At 44.1% G+C, this 20,732-nt stretch overlaps 1 protein-coding gene across 5 annotated transcripts in view; it reads right to left on the reverse strand.

The window, feature by feature from the left end:
* The window catches only part of RMND5A (required for meiotic nuclear division 5 homolog A), a 99,476-nt gene extending 80,312 nt beyond the window's left edge, over positions 1–19,164 (reverse strand). For 3 of the 5 annotated variants that reach the window (XR_009544255.1, XR_009544256.1, XM_060170187.1), the window contains exon 1: positions 18,846–19,164. Coding sequence is in view for 3 of the 5 variants with exons in the window: in XM_060170187.1 (XP_060026170.1) it covers positions 18,846–18,987 (142 nt within the window). In the remaining 2 variants the exon portion in view is untranslated. The remainder of the gene's footprint in view (positions 1–18,845) is intronic. The other 2 variants (XM_060170185.1, XM_060170186.1) reach the window with 2 other exon arrangements.
* Between the last annotated feature and the right edge of the window lie 1,568 nt (positions 19,165–20,732).

The raw sequence follows: 20,732 nt of genomic DNA on the forward strand, positions 1-20,732 counted from the left end.
TATGGGTGTGACTACCTGCTGAGTCCAGTGCATCCTCCTGGTAATCGCTAGAACCTAAAGGTAGTCTTGGGGACCCTGACACACACAATTAATCAACTGAAAGTTACTACAGTTTATATCCTCTTTCCCTGTGTTACTTCCTCAGGAAATAGGGAGGAGGAAGAGAAAGAGAAGAACCAAGAGAGGGCAAATTCAGTTATATTTGTCAATTACCTCATAGATCTACACATCCATACCTGTAAGCGACAGACCTGGCTCCTGAAATCCTGCTCATACTGGTGGTAGTTAAACTTTAAGTTACATCAGGAATTTGCTGCGCTAAGACCCAGCGCAGCCAAATTAAAAAAAAAAAAAAAAAAGCCTGAACGTACAGTAGCCTTAGGATGTTTATTCATTCCACAGCTATTTATTGGGCACTCGATAATGTGACAGGTACAGAAGTGTCCAGGCAAAAATCTCTGCCCTAAAACCTACCTTCTGGTGAGGAAGATAAACACAAAGTAAGTCAATTATACAGTATGACAAAAAAGGATACATGCCACTGGCAGGGGTGGGGGGAAGCAGAGTGAAACAAATGGGGAGTGTATGTGGCTTGAGCAACTGTAATCTTAAACAGGTGGACATCGTAGGCCTCACTGAGAAAATGACATCTGGGCAAAGACTTGAAAGAAGCGAGGGAATTAGCCATGTGGAGACCTCGGGGGGGTGAAGGGTAGCAGAATACGCCACCCCAAAATCGCTTCTTTGGTGTAAGGATGATTTTGAGCTGATTATTCTGAGAAACAGCAGACACAGAAGCTCTGAAAACAGAGTAGAAGTTACCCTTTGGTAAAGGAAACCTAAATTTATAAAATAAATCTCCATTTGTAAGGGTATCTCCCTCTCTGTACCAGGCAGAGAAGAATGGCTCTAAACCTCTAAAGAAATTTTTTATCATGATGACAGCTCAGACTTAGATCTGTATAACAAACCTTATTCTTGTTTATTGTGCTTTTCCTGGTAACTTCTCCATTACTGGCCTCCCCATACCAACCTTTCTTTTGTCTTTAGCTGAAGATGGTATTTAAGCCTGAATTCTAAGCCACCTCTTTGAGTTACTCATTTTTCCCTGCGAATCTCCCCCACACACATGAGGTATACATGTTAACAAACTGTCTGTTTTTCACTGGTTAATCTGTCTTTTAATATAGTATTCTCAGCCAAGAACTTGCAAGGGTAGAAAGAAAATGATTCTTCCTCCCCTACAGAGGAAAGCATTCCAGACTGAGGGGGACAAAGCCCTACTGCAGAAATATACCTAGATTATTCAAGAAATAGCAAAGAGGCCAGTGTGGGTAAAGTAGATTTCTGGCAAAGGAAATCAGGAGGAGAGGAAGCCCAGGAGACTGGGGCGGGAGTCCCGATCTTGTAGGGCCTTTCTGGTACCGTAAAGTCTTTGCCTTTCACTTTCTTTGAGTGATAGGAATGCCCATTGCAAAGTTTTGAGCAGAACAGCTACATAAACTGACGTAACATTTTAATACAGTCATTCTGGCTGATGATAGGAGTACAAGACAGAAGCAGGGCGATGAGTCAGGAGGCTGTGGCAGCAATCCAGATGAGAACAGTGGCTCAGCCCAGGGTGTTAGGTGTGGAGGTGGTGAGAAGTGGTTGGATTCCGGACATATTCTGAGGGCAAAGCCAACAGGATTTTGACTGGGTATGAGGGAAGAAAAGGACTCACAGATGACTCCAAGGTTTTCACCCCAAGTCAACCAGAAAGACAAAGCTGTCTTCAATTCAGATGAAAAAGATTAAAGGCTGAGCAGTTATGAGGGGGAGGGAGACATAAAAGAGTTCAGTTTGGGGCTTGTGAAAGCTGAGATGTTGAGTAGTCATCCCAGTGCATATGTGTAAGAGTGAGTTGGATATATAAACCTGGAGTTCAAGAGTAAGGTCAAGGTTGGATACAAATTTGTGAGTTACTGGCATACATATGATACTAAGTGAAATCAACAAGAGAGAGTCGGGGCAGACACACAGAAGTGATAAAAGGAGGGAGTCCTGGGAACTCCAAGTTTATGAGACCAAGACAAAGTAGAACTGGAAAAGGGGACTAACAAAGACTACTGAAATACTAACTCTGGTGTGGGAGGAAAATCAAGGAAATATGGTGTTCGGAAAGCCAAGTGAAGAAAGTGTGCCAAGGAGGAAGGAGTAACCAACTGCGTTAAATGTGCTGCTATGTACCAAGTAAGATGTGGACTGAGAGCTGACCACTGGCCTACAATACAGAAGTAATCAGTGACCATGACAAGAACAGTTTTTCCAGAGTTTTAAGAAAAGGAATCTTGAAGATTGTAGGGACTGTGAAGAGGGAATATAGTAAGTCTGACTCAATGACAACCACTGAGAGAAGTAAAAAGATAAGTAAACTGGAGATAGTGCCCATAAGGTACCCAATCCAATGTGGGGTGGCCAAAATAGAAACTACCCTCACTTCTAAATACAACTGCACAAAGTATATATCAGGTGCTTCCAATTTCTAATAACACAGTTTAGGCTAAGAGAATACTTGGTAATCCAGGAAAATTTTTAAATCTGTCTAAAAGGTGTCCCATACATACTTGGGGCCAAAAGAATCTAATTGCTTCAGTAAGCTCTGCTCTGACCATTTCTGGTCTTTCTGTATCTAAACCTTATCTAAGGTCAATGGCTTTATCTTCTCTATGAACTTCTCTGCCCACAGACTTACTCAGTCTTCTCAGTTCCTAATGAATTCTGTTCTCTCCACCACTCCTCTGGCACGGAATCATCCACTATTTAACGATTTCATGTATATATGCCACCATCAATCTCAACTAGATGTAAGACCCAAAGGGAAGACAAGTTCTTATTGTAAACTGTATACTCCACAGTCTTATATGCCTTGCACATCTGCAGGCACTATTAATATAAGTATTTGGATTGATGGTAAATAAAGGGGGAAAAAAGTTAAAAAAGTCGTATTGAACAAAGGGTGCTGGGATAACGAGCTATCCATATGCAAAAGAATCATACCACAGAGAAAAATTAAATCAAAATGGAATGAAGACTGAAATGTAAGAGCTGAAACTATCGAATTCTTGGAAGAAAATGGGTGCATTCTTGACCCTGGATTGGGCAATGGTTTCTGAGATATGACACCAAAAGCAAAAGCAACCAAAGAAAAAATAATTAAATTGGACTTCATCAAAACTAAATTTTGGGGGCTTCCCTGGTGGCACAGTGGTTGGGAGTCCGCCTGCCGATGCAGGGGACACGGATTCGTGCCCCGGTCTGGGAAGATTCCACATGCCGCAGAGCGGCTGGGCCCGTGAGCCATGGCCGCTGAGCCTGCGCGTCCGGAGCCTGTGCTCCGCGACAGGAAAGGCCGCGGCGGTGAGAGGCCCGTGCACCGCAAAAAAAAAAAAAAAAAAAAAAAGGGCAAAGAATCTGAATAGACATTTTTTCCAAATAAGATATACTGGGAATTCCCTGCTGGTCCAGCGGCTAGAACTCGGCGCTTTCACTGCCGTGGCCCGGGTTCAATCCCTGGTCAGGGAACTAACATCCCACAAGCTGTGTAGTGCAGTCAAAACAACAACAACAAAAAAAGATATACAAATAATCAATAAGCACAGGAAAAGGTGCTCAACATCTTTAATCAACAGGGAAATGCAAACCAAAACTACAGTGAGAGGGACTTCCCTGGTGGCACAGTGGTTAAGAATCCACCTGCCAATGCAGGGACACAGGTTCGATCCCTGGTCCGGGAAGATCCCACATGCTGCGGAGCAACTAAGCCCGTGAGCCACAACTGAGCCCAAGTGCCACAAATACTGAAGCCTGCGTGCCTAGAACCCATGCTCCTCAAGAGAAGCCACCGCAATGAGAAGTTGGCACCCCAAGGAAGAGTAGTCCCCGCTCGCCACAACTAGAGAAAGCCTGTGCGCGGCAACGAAGACCCAACGCAGCCAAAAATAAATAAATAAACTACAGTGAGAAACCACTTCACACGCACTGGGATAGCTATAACAAAAAAGATGGACAACAACAAGTGTTGGCAAGAATATAGAGACTCAGACCCACATCCATTCCTGATGGAACGTAAAATGGTGCAAAAGCGGTAGAAAACATTCCTCAGAAAGTTAAACAAAGTTACCACATGACCCAAGAATTCCACTCCTAGGTATACACCCAAGAGAAATGAAAACATATGTCCATACACGAACTTATATATGTTCATAGCAGCATTTAATAGCTCCAAAATGGAAGCAATCCAAATGTCCAAATGATGAATGGATAAACAAAATGTGGCAAATCCATATGACAGAGTATTATTCAGCTATAAAAAGGAATGCTGATACATGCTACAACATGGAGGAGCCTCGAAAACAGTAAGTGAAATAAGCCAGACACAAAAGGCCACAAATTGTTTAATTCTACTTCTATGAAATGTCCAGAATAGGCAAGGAGATTCATGGTTGCCAGGGGGTGGGGGAAGGGTGGAACAGAGAGTGACTGTTAGTGATATGAGGTTTCTTCTGGGAGTGATGAAAATGTTCTGGAATTAGATAATGGTTATGGCTGCACAACTCTGAATGTACTAAGAGCTAGTGAAATACACACTTTAAAAGGGTGATTTTTATGGTATGAGAACTGTAACTCAATTTTTTAAAAAACCTAAAAAATGCAAACCAAAACTCCTATCCATCCAGACATGTTTGTTTCTACAGTCAGTAGACAACAAAGTAAGCAAATGGTTAAGGAACAGAAAAGCAGAGCCCAAGCTGGAGAGAGGGCATTTGGAATTTACCAGCTGAACTTCTATGCCCCATCCCTGAAATCCATCGATATTTTCGAATCTTAGCAACTTAGTTTTTATAAATGATAGATACTAGTAATATAAGGTCAATTAATTAACACTGAGAGAGTCTTCAGTATGCCCCAAGGAAAAATAATTTCTACAAACTATTTGGAAGCCCAAGAAAAGTATAATGGAATAATCTGAAAGAGAACCCTGGGAAAGCCCTGCTCAGAGAGAAGGATTCCACTAATGCATTTTCAAATGGATTTAGTGGAAAGCAGCCAAAGGTAAAAACAGGTTTGAAAATCACTGTAATAACAAACTGACTGAGACCAAACTTCTAAGTCCTGAAGGGAGTGTCCTAATGTTCTTTTGATTTATTTGTCTGAAAACAAAACGTGCTTCAAGGAGAACCATTCTGTGAAAGAAATCTAACTGGATTCAGTTCCTAGGAGGAAAGCTGGGCAATTACTGTGACAGCCATCTTTACCATAACTAAACCAGCTATGAAGGTGAACGCTGGATTCCAGGTTTGCCACTGGAGTGGCCGCTCTTTACCCAGGATGAAGTCCCATGCCAACTGTGTCTGGCAATGCGATAGACCTCCCTGTACTCAGAACCCATACACAAACATGAAAGAAATCGTTCTGAGACAGTGCTCACCACTTAGTCACCACGAGTACTTTTTTTTTCTAATACTTTATTTTTTGAGAGCAGTTATAAAACTGGGAGAGAGCAGAGGAACAGCGAGCAGCTAAACGTGAAAGGTTGGCAGCTGAGAGGGCGTTGGTTCACGGTGTTGGTAGTGCCAGAGCCTCCAGTGCTGGGCTTGAAATTGAGACTGTGTAATACACTAGCTGTTATTTTTCTGTTCATTCAGTAAATAGTTATTGAATGCCTGATATGTGCTGGTTGCCATGCTAAACGTTTACAACAAAATTGAGAGGAGGCACTGAGATTTCCCCTATATACGTTGCCCCTATACATGTACAGTTTAACGGCTCATTTCTTTTTATTTAGTCCACTGTCTGGACGTAAGTACACTTTGCTTATCCATACACCTACTGAAGGACATCTTGGTTGTTTCCAAGTTCTGGCAATTATGAATAAAGCTGCTATAAACATCCATGCGCAGGTGTTTGTGTGGACCTAAGTTTCAACTCCTTTGGGTAAATACCAAGGAGCCCTGATTGCCGCATCTCACGGTAAGAGTAATGTTTAGTTTTGTAAGAAACCACCAAACTGTCCTCCAAAGTGGCTGTACCAGAAAAGTACTTTTTTTTTTTAAGGTCACTTTTATTATTAGACTTGATTCAACAGGCAAAATAATTAGCATGTCAGTAAGAGATTTTAAATCCAAACAAAGAACCAACACACATGGTTGGTCTAAGTTAAAGATAATTTTTCTTTTAGTGCAATAGAATAGTACCTTTTCTAAACAAATTTTAAGCATGATATTCTCAGAAATTGGAATAGGCATGGTCTCCTCCAAAATCAGACATCTGCCAAACTAAATTAAACATATTTGAGTTAACTCCTAAATTGTTTTTATAGAGCCCAGCTAAGACTTCAAGCTCTGCCCCCGTTCAGCTTCACTGCCCAGCCATTTCAGGATTTGTGTCCATTAGTTTCACAGAAACTGTAAATTAGAAAAATATTTGTTTGCATAGCTTCCTGTACTTCTCTATCAGGGTTTCACACTACATTGTAAATATTTATTTGTCTATCACCCCCACGAAATTACTTGAAGGTAGAAAATATGAGTGTTTAATCTCCAGCGGTTAGCATGGCAACCAGCACATATCAGGCATTCAATAACTATTTACTGAATGAACAGAAAAATAACAGATCGTGTATTACACAGTCTCAATTTCAAGCCCAGCACTGGAGGCTCTGGCACTACCAACACCGTGAACCAACGCCCTCTCAGCTGCCAACCTTTCACGTTTAGCTGCTCGCTGTTCCTCTGCTCTCTCCCAGGATGCTTAAGCTGTACTACTCCCAAGAGCATTGCACCCTTAATTTCCCAAACACCAAATAAATACACCAATCAATACACACACCAATTTTCAAATAAAACACATTCACAAAGTAGAGTCCCCCCAGTTATAAGTTCCTTCTCTTTTCCAAATAACGACACTTCCGAAAAATACCCTTAAACATGTAGGTAGACTTGGAATAAGAACTCACAGGCTTGTGTTTTGAGCCACAGTTTCCTTGTTCGTAAAAGAAAATTATCCCAAAGCTTGCCAAAGAAATGAAATACTTCTCAACTTTAGTACATAATGTGTTCCTATAAAAGTGTACCCAGGGGCTTCCCTGGTGACACAGTGGTTGAGAGTCCGCCTGCCGATGCTGGGGACACGGGTTCGTGCCCCGGTCCGGGAAGATCCCACGTGCCGCAGAGGGGCTGGGCCCGTGAGCCATGGCCGCTGAGCCTGCGCGTCCAGAGCCTGTGCTCCGCAACGGGAAAGGCCACAACAGTGACAGGCCCGCGTACAGAAAAAAAAAAAGGGTATTTTGTTCCCACAAAGCAAAAAATTATAAAATTCCTAATTTAACTTGGTTTTACAAATAACTTTTAATACAGTTTGATCATTTTGCTCATATATTTGTTCCATTATTTTCCTTCATTACTAATCACATGGCTTAAAACAGCCATGTGAACAACTCTGTGACATGATTTACTCATCATTTTGGGCCACCTAATACAAGCAAGACAATGTTATCATTAAGACTGAAAACTGAGTTTGCATCCCTACTCAGCGTTTGCATTTTCAATTTTGTTTGCCACTTATTTTTATGGTAGCCCAGGGAAAAAAACCACAAAAAATTACACCCACACAGTTGTTAAAGTATTGTTAAAACTGAACAGCTGGTTGGTAGGTAGCTCTACAAATGCCATCAGTTGATATGTCTGCTCATCGGTAGATGATGAAAAGTTCTAATTTGGTCCATAAAAGGCAGTTTAGAGGTATCAACTACACCACAAAGTACATTGCTGCCTAAGAGTCAAACACATGAGAGATGAGACTCATGATAATTGAGACCACTCTATAAAAGATGGTGAGGCACAACATAGAAAGGTGTTGCTATGATGACGATTATTAACGTTTCCCAAAAAGCTGAAAACCTCACCACCTAGGATTAGGACATTTTGGTAGAAATAAATAAGACTCCCCAGAAATCACTAAGACTTTACTTAACGCTTTTATGAATATTGTGGAGGCAGGAAAAAATGTAAATATCCAAGTTTATAAATAAAACATATATGGCACTGGAGCTCTTCTGAGTTATTAAAAGTTAACTCCGCTTTCATAAAATGGACAGAGATTTTAAATTTGGAATTAAGGGGAAAGCAAAATGGCACACAAGTTTTAATCCAGATAAACAGAAAGAAAAACATTTACTAAACATAATCCTAACTGTACCTAAATGAAAACTCAGACCTCACAAAACTATACTCCAGAATTCATTCTAGATTAGTTCCTTTAAAAAATAATTAAAGAGGGGCTTCCCTGCCGGCGCAGTGGTTAAGAATCCGCCTGCCAATGTAGGGGACACAAGTTCGAGCCCTGGTCCGGGAAGATCCCACATGCCGCGGAGCAATTAAGCCCGTGCGCCACAACTACTGAGCCTGTGCTCTAGCCCGTGAGCCACAACTACTGAGCCCGCGTTCCACAACTACTGAAGGCCGCACACCTAGGGCCCATGCTCCACAACAAGAGAAGCCACCACAATGAGAAGCACGTGCACTACAACGAAGAGTAGCCCCTGCTTGCCGCAACTAGAGAAAGCCTGTGCACAGCAACGAAGCATCCAACACAGCCAAAAACAAATAAATTTATTTTTCTTTAAAAAGGGGAGGGAGAAATCACAACATTAAGAGTCAATGAACATTTGAGTGCTGAATGTTGTCAGCAGCGTTGAGGGTACGGATTAAGTGTTCTATACAGATTAAGCAATTTAGGATAGGAAGGAATTCCCTGGCGGTCCAGTGGTTAGGACTTGGCACTTTCACTGTTGGGGCCCGGGTTCGATCCCTGGTCAGGGAACTAAGATCCCAAAAGCCCAAACCGAACCAAACCAAATTAAAATAAAATGAAATATTATCTCAGTAAGCATGACTAAAGACAAAAAAGCTTAAAAAGAAAAAAAGAAATTTAGGATGGGAATAAAAGGAGATAAAGGATAAGAGTCCAAGACTGATTCGAAAGAAGTTGTGGACAAGGTGAACATGGATGTGCTTGCAAGATATTAAAACAGAAAAACTTGAAACTCTATAAAGTAAGGCTGGTATTAAAAATAATAATAAAAGGGCTACTTCATACTGTGAGTAGCAAACCAAACTGTGGCCTATTGACGTTCTGAGCTTCTTATGAGCTACCTCAGCACCTAGAACACAGCAGCTGCTCATCAGATTTACTCAGAGGAAAAGGAAAAGGCACAAAGAGAAAACACTCATTTTTCTTTTCTAGAGGCAGTACATCCTGAAGACAAAACAAACTTTTTGGTATATGTAATGTACAAATGTACTGGCAAATGTACAAAGTAAAGGATAGTATTTGTTGGTCAACCTCTGACCTTTCTGAACAGAAAGGCAGATTCACAGATAGGTGTTCTGATCCACTGCACCAAGTCACAGCCTAGTGGGCTGCAAAACCAACCACGAGAGAAAACAAAAACACAAAAATTTATCTTTGAGAGCTAAGTGACGTGGTACAGACTAACAGCGCTCCTGGAGCCGAGAGCAAGTCCAACACGACAGGCACAAGTTTGAAAGGTGACGCTCTACAGTAGCCTGTGAGGCAAGAACTACCCAGAGAAGAGGAGGAAGATGCAGGCACACGTTTTTCAATGTCTGCGAGATATTTTTAGAGAGCCTGTTCGCTCCGTTCAAATTAGAAATATAGAGAATTAATCTCTAGACATCTATTTATCTCTGAAATGAATAGGTGAACCAGATAGGGCTTCTTTTAGCATTTGAATGTGAGTTTCACATTTAAAAATCAAACCCAAATTTCTACCTTCCCCTCTCCTAAACTTCCCATTTTCCTCCTGGTTCTATAATTGTCTACCTGTCATTCATGCTCAGACCTTAGATTAACCTTTGATTTTTCCAGCCCTTCTCTCCTACTCTGCACCAAGTCCTGGTAACTCCTTCCCTCAGGAGAGCCCACGCATGGGTCTCCATCTCTATCACCGCTACCCCAAAACAGGTGCCTATTTCATCAGATCGAGGTTGACAATAAACCTTAACTAGGCTTCTTGCCTCTAGTCAACCTCACTCCCAACTCCGATCAACTTAAATGCTAACTGGTCTCAGATCATATCCCTGTCCCTTCCCTGTTCAAAATGCACCTCCCTCTCCTGCCCCAAGTCATTCAGTATCTTCCCAGTCTACCGCCTTCCCTGATAGCCATGACCCTATAAAACCTGATTCCAATTTAATTTTCATTCTTTTTACTCTTATCTCCCCACTCTGGTCCTTCACTGTTCCCAGGACACCTTTGTTCTCGCCAACCTCCTCTCCTGGCACCCCGCCCTATATTCCCACTCTCCACCTTCAGTCTGTTACTGAAACTTCCCACAGGTTAGAAGAGTCTGTCCCTGTCTCAAACCCTACCCTATTGTTGGTACCACTCAATCAGCATTTGGCCTATCCTCTACACATGGCCTTGCATTGTAAAAACATACTGGGCTCATCTCCCCAACTACTCAGGAAGTTCTTACAGCATGATGAGGACGATTGCTTGTCCTCTGTAACTTCCACAAGACTTAGCCTAGTTCCACATATACTTGGTGATTAATAACTACTGATCAAGTGCTCTACAGTTCAACTGAAATAGCCCACCTCCAAGCAGCTCCTTCTAAGGGGTCCTCTCTTCCCATTTCTCTGAATTGCTAGTATTTATACCAAGCAGAAACACTTATCTATTATAGTGTACTGGGCTATGGCCATGGTTTTTTCCCCTCTCAAATGTAAAAGTCTGGCCTCATTATCCAAATACAGCTCCTTGAAGACTCTGTTTTGTATAGCTTTTGAATATTCCTTATAGCAGCAGTCCCCAACCTTTTTGGCACCAGGGACCAGTTCCGTGGAAGACAATTTTTCCACAGACCGGGGGGTGGGGTTGGTTTTGGGATGATTCAAGCGCATTACATTTATCGTGCACTACATTTATTGTGCACTTTATTTCTGTTATTATTACTTTGTAATATATAATGAAATAATTATACGACTCACCATAATGCAGAATCAGTGGGACCCATGAGCTTGTTTTCCTGCAATGAGATGGTCCCATCTGGGGGTGATGGAGACAGTGACACCTGAAGTGTGTTGCTTATGTCCAGTCTACTCCATAAGATGCACCTTAATTGTCACTTGCCACTCACTGATAGGGTTTTTGTATGAGTCTGCAAGAAGTTGATTTATTATGGTCTCTGTGCAGTCAGATCTGTCTGCTAATGATAACCTGTATCTGCAGCCACTCCCCAGCGCTAGCATCAGCACCTCAGCCCCACCTCAGATCACCAGGCATTAGCTTCTCATAAGGAGCACGCAGCCTAGATCCCTCGCATGCACAGTTCACAGTAGGGTTTGAGCTGCTATGAGAATCTAATGCCTGATGATTGGACGTGGAGCTGAGGCGGTGATGTTAGTGATGGGGAGCGGCTGTAAATACAGATGAAGCTTTGATCGCTGGCCCGCCACTTACCTCCTGCTGTGCAGCCCAGTTCCTAACCGGCTACGTCCTGGCCCAGGGGTTGGGGACCTCTGCCTTACAGTGTTAAGCAGACCACTGGCTATAGAATGGTAGTTAACAAACACCAGTAATAAAGATATCTAAATAGTCACAGTGTCTCAATTAAAACACTGCTTAACACTGCTTAAAGGCACAGACCTTAAAAATAACAAGTAGGGGCTTCCCTGGTGGCGCAGTGGTTGAGAGTCCGCCTGCCGATGCAGGGGACACGGGTTCGTGCCCTGGTTCGGGAAGATCCCACGTGCCGCGGAGCGGCTGGGCCCGTGAGCCATGGCCGCTGAGCCTGCGCGTCCAGAGCCTGTGCTCCGCAACGGGAGAGGCCACAACAGTGAGAGGCCCGCGTACCGCAAAACAAACAAACAACAACAAAAAAACGAGTAAACCTTGTTTTACGGATTTCAAAGCCAGTTCATATCATCTATTTAATTCCCATAACTCCGTAATATAACTTACCAGTCTACTGAAGAGGAAAGAGGCTATGCAAGCTTGTAGAACCAGTGAAGTGGCAGAACAAGGACTCAAATCGATCTCCTGAGCTCAAGGACAGACAAAGCTTTATGTTCTTCTCCACAAGCACAGACTCATCCTCTTACCTCCTGAACTAGCCTCCACCTTCCTGGAGGACTGAGGCCATGCATACAATGTTTCTTTTTAAAGAAGTCTCTCTTTATCTCCTCCCAAATGTCTTCATATACCAATACTAAGATATTAAATCTATATGGATTCCACAGATACAACAAACTCATCAAAGATAACACTCTGTGCCCAGGCCTCTTAAGTGGAGAAAGACTTGGCAACATAAGCCTTATGGACTCCCTGAACAATGTTCCCAAATAAGATGAAAGCTTATTTCTAAAAGCCTCAAATTCTGCCAGAGATTCTAGTCTCTGTTCTTTGAGGCATTAGACTGCACGTAACCTAAGAGGAAGGCCAGACGAAATGCCCTGTTGAGAGCATCACCTCCCTGGTGTCTATCAACTTCTGGGAGTTACATGTACACAACTCAGGGTCAGAGCCCCCCCCCAACAGTTCTCCCCTCAACTGCATTTTGTGGTCATTTTCAAAGATTTTACAGATCAAGAAGCAGGGCCCAAAATAAAAACAAGACAGTTTTAATATCCCAAGTGAATAGTAGTTTGCCTAAAACACCACTCTCACTACTCGAACTACTAAGATTAAGACATGAAAACAATGGAAATTTCTCTACTAACTCTAGTATGACAGTATCACAGAAGTGTTGGCAAGTTTCTCCCTTACCGATGTTATTATCCAGAGTCAGAAACTACTTAAGAGATAAGATAACCCTAGGAAAATTATACCAATCATTAAAGCAATTTCAAATAAGTTCCCAAAGGTAACATGAATTGAGTTGTATTCTCTAGTCTACAGATTAAGTCATACCAGCAACTCAGTATTTGAATTATATGAACATTACAGTTAGAAGCCAAGGCAAAAGCTGAGAAATAAAGAAACCATCTCAAAGAACACTGTTATCAAATGTAACTTGTAGCTGCTCAACTATCACAGACATCTATCACTTCTGTCTGGGTGTGCAAGTCTTCCTTTCTAGAACTCTCTCCTCTGAGCAACAGTGCATCACATGGCCATACATCTGACATTTGCTAAGCACAGCCCAAGGTGGCTAATGGACTCCACCCACCAGGCCCAGTTACTGATTCAGGAAAAGCTTATGACCTGAACCAAGACAATAAAGATATTCCCTGGTAATTTTGTTGCAAATACAGAAAACAGGCATGTTCCTGTATCTGGGATCACAAGCAGTACAAGGATGACATGAGTCCACTGGCCATCTTTACTTCCATGTGGAAAAAGCTCTGCTGAGAATGAAGCCAACCATGGAAAGCACAGCTGAGAGAGGAAGAGACCAAAATCAGTCCTCACAACACCCTCTGTGCCCCTGGAGCCGCTAACCTAACCTCAGCCTTTTTAGTTATGAGTCAACAAATTCCATCTTAATTAAAACTATTCGGCCACTTGCAACCAAAAGGATCCTGAGTAATATACTAGTCTGAATGAGTATGGTGCCAAAGGACAAAGGAATATCTCCTAAATGAGCCTGAAAAGGAATGGGTGACAGTTAAATCTGCTTCTAAACCCAACTGAAAACACCAACACTAACCTATTATTATTATTCTCACCATATATAAAATAGGCCCAAGTAGCTTGGTGACTGGTCTATTCTCTTCCTTGAGTATTTAAACAATGGCTATTGTTAATCCACGCAAACTTTTCTGACCTACTTATCTGCTACCTTCCAGACTAGATGTTCAACGTAGATGTCAAATTTTATTCAATTCAGAACTTTAAAGGCATTATTCTCTCAGGAGTGTCTTGTCTAGCAAAAAGTCTGATTAACAAATGGAAGACCAAGCTACATAGTCTACTTGAAGTACACCAAAGAATAAAGGTGAATAAAAAGACAAAGCACCAGTCCACCAAACCCTGATCCTTTTACAATTCATTCAACACAGTACACTCAACACTGGTAGGCTCTGAAAAGCAGAGAATTTACATATATAAATAAACATACTTTTCAATATGTATGTAGTATATACAACCCAAATTCTAGAATGCAAAGTTATGCCTAACATGCGACCATGGACCTCTGGTTTTTGTCTACTGACACAATACCACAAAAATTAGTTTAAAACATGATCATCTATTTTGTTTTTTCTTTCATGTTTAATTGCGTACTTCTCATTTGTCACCCTCAAATTTAAAAAAAAAGGAAGCAATTCTGCAGGTAGTAACTAAATTCTCTTTGATTCACCAAAGAGATAAATAAAGATAGAGGATCATACTTTAAAAGATTTTTTTTTTTTTTTTTTTTTGTGGTACACGGGCCTCTCACTGTTGTGGCCTCTCCCGTTGCGGAGCACAGGCTCCGGACGCGCAGGCTCAGCGGCCATGGCTCACGGGCCCAGTCGCTCTGCGGCATGTGGAATCTTCCCGGACCGGGGCACGAACCCGTGTCCCCTGCATCGGCAGGCGGACTCTCAACCACGGCGCCACCAGGGAAGCCCTAAAACAGTTTTATTACTAAGCATCAGACCACACACACGCACACACACACACAAGGAGTTTTAGATGATAATATGTATTGATCACACCCACAAATGAAATTGTCTTTACAAACTTGCAAATTGAGATAATACTAAGCCTAAATCACAGTAAGTAGAACCACAGGTCCAATGCTTCAAAGAAAAAATAAACAGTGATAAATTATCATTTCCCTGAATCCTCTTAAAATTTTTTCTGGAAACTAGCATCTCTGGCTGTGAAGTGGTCCAAGAATAAGAAAGACTGAGATGGAGATTTTTTTACTGGGTATCCTTTTTTATCATTTGAATTTATACCATTTACATGTATTATCTACTCAAAATAAATACAATTTTAAATTTAGAAAATTCCTTGAGAATCACTTTCAGAAACTATATTAGAACTCCCTTTAATAACAGCCTAAAAATAATAACTTTTTAAAATACTGTACATCCTTTACACTTACAAAGATTATAATTTTTTCAAGTATACCACATACATGTCATAAAGCCGTTACCCAATTGTTTCAGCCTAATTTTCTATCACGAAATATGAATTTAGAGTATTTGGCAAGTATATATAGTTCTTTTATGTTCTCCCTTTCACCACAGAAGTACAATGAGAAACAAAATATAAATATACTTGTCAAAAAAAGATAATAAATAATCACAAGTCAAATCACCAAAATGTATCTATACCATTTATCTGTTAATCAAGCGCTGTCCAAAGTGTGGTTCCAATACCACTGATGTGAATGGTGACTTTAGTTGTATGTGAAGTAATATTTTAATAGTTACAAATTTATTTTTAATACATAGTTGATTATACCTAACACACCAAATCTATGATTTCACAAATATCACCGCCTAAAATGAGGATAAATCTACTTAGGTGAAATTGTGAATCCATTTGAAAAATAAGAGTGCACATGCGTGAGGGAAGTTAGAGAAGAACCAGCACAGCATCCACATGAGATCAAGGGCACTCTGTGAACAATCGCCGAACAGCATCAACGGCATCAACTATACTGATTCTTAAATTAGACCGAACTTCACATTCACAGGGAAACTCTCATTGAAGAGCTGATACAACTAAATGACAACAGTGCTCTCCTCTTCCCTCAGAGTTGAGGAAATGCCACATGGGGCAATTTAGAGCAAATGAGAGATCTTAGGGCAGGCCAGGCAAGCACCCTTTGGGCAGTGTTTTCGATCTGGAATCAGAGTGGTGAGAGTGGACCTGGGTTGTCAATGGGCTTACAAATTAAACTCCACTGATGTTTGATCAGTTTCTACCACAAACCACCCTAACTATCCTCACTTGGTATAGCTGTCCGCTCACAACTTTAGAAAAAAGAAATTTAAACATAAGAAAGTGTAATTCAACCTCCAAAACTGACCTGATCCCCTGACCCTCGCTAATGGACACTTCTAAATCAGGCAGTCACTCACCAACAGTATGATGCAAACTAGGGGATCTATGAAGTCCAAGATTCTACTTTATTCATACCACATTCTTACAAGAATATCACCACAAATGAGCCCAGAGAATGAGATCCAAAGCCCTAATGGAGGGTCCCAATTGGAGCCCCTCCCTCAGGTCACCAGAGGCCACCAGATCACTTGCCCAGACAGGTACATTCAGAGCCTTGCAAACTTCCCTTTAAACTTGAAAATGGAGTTCCAAATTCAGATTTCAGTCGATATAACTTTGAGAAGGGTATATCTAAGATTCAATGTAATACCCTGCAGAGAACTTTAGAAATTACCTGCTTTGAAAAATACCATAACCCAGATAGCAAAGCATGATGTCTGTTGTTTTTATATGTAAGAACACCATAAGAAAGTAGACTTTATTTTGAAAACTAGACCTGGCACTTGTGGTACTTATTTTTCTTTCATGTTTTATAGGTGCCTTTAGTCACTTAATCCCATTACTAAAGAATTTTTTAAAAATCAAAGAGATTATTAATTTAAGACTGCAATTTGGTAGACAAGAAGGTTAAAAAATAGGAGGCTGAAGAGGGAACACACACAATTCACCACATTTGACTGTTTGAATAGCACAGCAGACTCTGTGGCTAATACCCCGTTGACCGTAAGTTCCTTGAAAAGATCCCAAGCAAAGAGGTCTAAAACACATTCCTGCTTCAGCAAGTTCTCAAAATTATCTTATCCATCTGGGATGGGCCCCAAATCCCCTAAAATGAGGCTCACAATCACATTTCCCTACAATTAATATGCCCTCTGTCTTCTCATGGAAGAAAGGGATTTTACTTTCCATCTTCTGCCTCTCAAGCTCTGCCTATCCAAGCCCTCAATCTCTGACCTGGTCCCCAAAATGAAATGTTCCTTCCACCGCTCCAAGTCTGCACCCTGCACCCACTCCTTCCCTTTCTGTCTTTAACAAAACAAAGATCTCCTCTCCAGTTGAAGGCAGAGGGGGCACACCTTCAGCCCCATTACTTAAGCAGCCCCATACCCCTCAATCTGCATTATTTTTCTTAACTCCCAGTCACCTAGTTTATTTTAACAATTTTATGAAACTGCAAGCAAAGAGGGTCACTGACTCCCAATAGCAAATACCAGTTGACCAACTTCTCTTTTTCTAAGCCTGTCCTTTCTGTTTCTGGGGGCACCTCCTGGCCCTCCGCTCTTCAACAGGAGTTCAAGCCTGTGGTTAGATCCTAGAGTCGTTCTTCCCTGCAGCCTAAGTAATCTCCTTCACTCTCCTCTGTAGGAATGACACCAGGAAACCATCTTAAACATTACTTTCCTCCTAAACTCCATCTATACATCTTCAGCCACCAGTAGACATTATGCCCTTGGCTATCTTCTTTGGCCTTTCAAGGCCAACTTTGTCCAAAACCAAGTTCACCAGAGCCTTGCCAGGAGTCCCACCCCACTCCACCTCTCCTTCCCCATCACGGGCAGCCGTCTAGGTCTGCTCATTTTTCCATATTCATATTCCAAGTCGTACCCCCACTATGGTCTCTGGTTTGCTTCTTCCCCGGAGTTCAAACGTGACTGCCGGTGTCCACGATGAGATGTTGCTGTTAAGACTCCCTCATCATGGATGAGCACTAACTCTCAACTGAAAGCAGTCTGGGCAAGGAAGGTGTACAAGAAGGAAGAAGAGGTGGAGAGAAGCTCGGCTATTGCCACTGTCCTCAATCGCACCTACCACAGTATCGACATCACCCCAGCTACCAAACCTTCCTTGTCAGAAACTTCTGTTCAGCCTCTGAGTTGAGACCTCCCAACCTCTTCAATAAATCCATTAAATAAAGTCCTTTATTTCTTGCTCCCATCTGGGATGGGATTTGGGGCCCATCCCAGATGGATAAAACACTATGGATATTTTAATCTAAGGATACCAGACCTTTAACAAAACCAAAACCCAAAACCCTCCCCAACCAGCTTCCACAAGTTAACTCTGGCAACGTATCTGCCCCCAGGGCCCAGGGCAATAATAATATAGGGGAAACCCCTTCTAGAGAACATCTGTTTTCTGAAAGGAAATCAAGTAAAAACTTGACCAGGTAACGCAACTAACTAACAACTTATGTTACAATGTGTTTCCGGAGAATTGCCTCTGTCTCTTCGCAGGCTAGAAGAGCTGAACAGTTTGATTTAGCCAGTTTCCTAGGAATCGTGTCGGTGCCGCTGTGGAGTTGAAGCAAAGCTACTTCTACACAGAGTCAAATTATGGACTTGCAGGAGCGGCTGTTCCGTTAATCCACAGCTAAGAATAACACTTGAGTTTCTAATTTAAGAAAAAGAAGAAAAAAAAAGAGAAGAAAGGCGAGGAAAGTCCCCGGGCTAAGTGTTCGGAGCAGGGGAGGAGGGGGCTCGTTGCACTGACCCTCTCATGGCCCAGATCCTTGGGCCCAAGGCAACTGACGAGGAGCGCCCACCCCGGGAGTGTAGCAGTTTGCAGGTGCGAAGGACCGGCCCCCATCCCCGTTTAACCCGGGCTGGAGCCCGTGGCTCCGGAATGGGTTTCCGGGTGGGTTCGCGCTGACTCGTAATTAACAACGAGGACGGGGCAGGTTCGAGACAAATCGGGCGAGAGAAGGAGAAAAAGTCACAGGGGCCTGGTGGGTCTCCGCGCCCCGGGGAAGGCGGGACCGGGCACCCTCCTAGCCCGCCGGGGCCTGAGGGACGCGGGCGGGTGGGCCCGGCCCCGCGCGCCCACCCGGGCCGCCCTACCGTGGCTCTGCAGGATCTCGTGCTTGAGGCCGCCCGTGTAGTCGATGAGCTCCTCCAGGCCGCGCTCGCACAGCTGCCCGTAGCCTGAGAACTTGTGCAGCACCTTCTCCAGCTCGCGCTCCACCGTCACGCACTGATCCATCCCGGAGGCGGCGGCGGCGGCGTTCGGCTCCCCGGTGCCCGGGTGTCCGCAGCCGTTCGGCCCGGGCCCGGCCGAGGCCGCGTCCTGCTCCTCGTCCCCCAGGCGGGCGGCGCGGGCGGCCGAGGCGGCGGACGCGCTAGCCCCGGCGCCGGGGGATCCCGGCGAAGCCCATGTCCGCCTGCCCCATGGCGCCCCGACCCCGGCGCGTCGCCGCTGCTCCCGCTCGCTGGTCCCACCCGGCCCCGCGCCCCCGATCCCCGCGTTCGGCTGCCAGCCTAGGCGCCGCCGATTGTTTTTGTTTTCACGGGAACCGACCGATGACCTGGTTCTCCCGGGCGGCACCAAGCGCCGCCGACCCGAGGGGGAGGCAACCACCCCAGCTAGAGAAGGAGGAGGCGCGGGCCGTACCAAGCGCACCCTCGAGGGGGGGACAACCCGGCGAGGGCGGGCGGAGGAACGCGACGAGCGTCCGCTTGCGCCGCCGCTCTAAAGCTGTGGGCCGTACCACGCGGGAGGCGTGCAAGGGAGCGGGAGAGGGTGGAGCAAGGACCCAATTGGTCCGAAGAGCTAAATAGGGAACTTTGGAGACAGCCCCAGAGATTTGAGAGCGCTACAACTACGCGCTCCGTAAACAAGAGGGTGGAAACCGTCCCGAACCACTCCGCCCAGAAACGGGGAAAACGAACCAATGGGCGCCGGGAATACGTAAGGAACAAACATCCTCCAATCCCTGGCCGAGGCGTAACCCTTCAGCCAATCCGAGACTAGGGGCCAAACCAATAGACTCGCTGTTGGAGGGGGTGACTTGGAGAGCATCCCGGGAAGCAAGTCGTTTCTAGAAAGCCAAGAGGGAAAACAAGGCAGAAATAAAAAGGTCTATTTCCCGTAGAACTTCGCTCTAGCCCTGAGTTATTTCATCCCCCATCACTCCCGGGGGTACTGTCGTTCCGAAGTTTTGGAAGACCGACTTTCCGCCCCGGAGGAAAAATCAAGCCTGGCCAGGAGTGGTGGGTGGTGCTGCAGGCGAGGGTCGCTAAAGAGAATGAAAGGCGGGGGTGATTCTGGGGCGGGAGAGGGGGGCTGCCTGCTGGCCGGGCGCGGTCCGCGGTGCTGTCTCGACTCTTGCGACACCGGAAGGTCACACGCCTCACACCTCCACCCCCGCAGGCCTCGGCCCTTTGGCCCCTAGGCCTGGAGCTTCTCCTGACCGGTTGCCTCACCCCGCGTCTAATGCGGGCAGCTTCGCGGAATGCAAATTCGCGTCGGAGATCCTGACGGCCTGGCCCCTGCCTCTTCGGCGCCTTACTCCTTTGAATCGGATGGAGTAACCCCCTTTGCGTAAATCCTTTCCTTGACTTACCGTGGCGCCTCCAACCTTGGCCTATACCTGCTTGCCCACTGAGTTGCACCTGCACGAGGAGCCAACCTGGTTCTTGCTTCAGGGCCTCTGTCCTTAGCTTTTCTTTGGCCTTGGAAAGCTCTTCCACCTGGTCATCCACCTTGTCATTAGCTCACTTGTCCCACAGAGGGTCCTCCCCTGACCACACTAATGTATCTTCTACCCTCCCGCACTCCCTCCTCCATTGGATGTAATAAACTATATCATTTATTATAATACTTATTATACTACCAGTTTTATTCTTTTCGCTCTATTTATTAAAATCTGAAATGATCGGATTAAATCATTCGTTTACTTTTCTGTCTGCACCTCTTCAATAAAGTTCCACGAAGGCAGCCCCCTTGCC

Source organism: Lagenorhynchus albirostris, chromosome 13 (genome assembly GCF_949774975.1).
Source record: "Lagenorhynchus albirostris chromosome 13, mLagAlb1.1, whole genome shotgun sequence".
Classification (NCBI taxonomy): Eukaryota; Metazoa; Chordata; class Mammalia; order Artiodactyla; family Delphinidae; genus Lagenorhynchus; species Lagenorhynchus albirostris.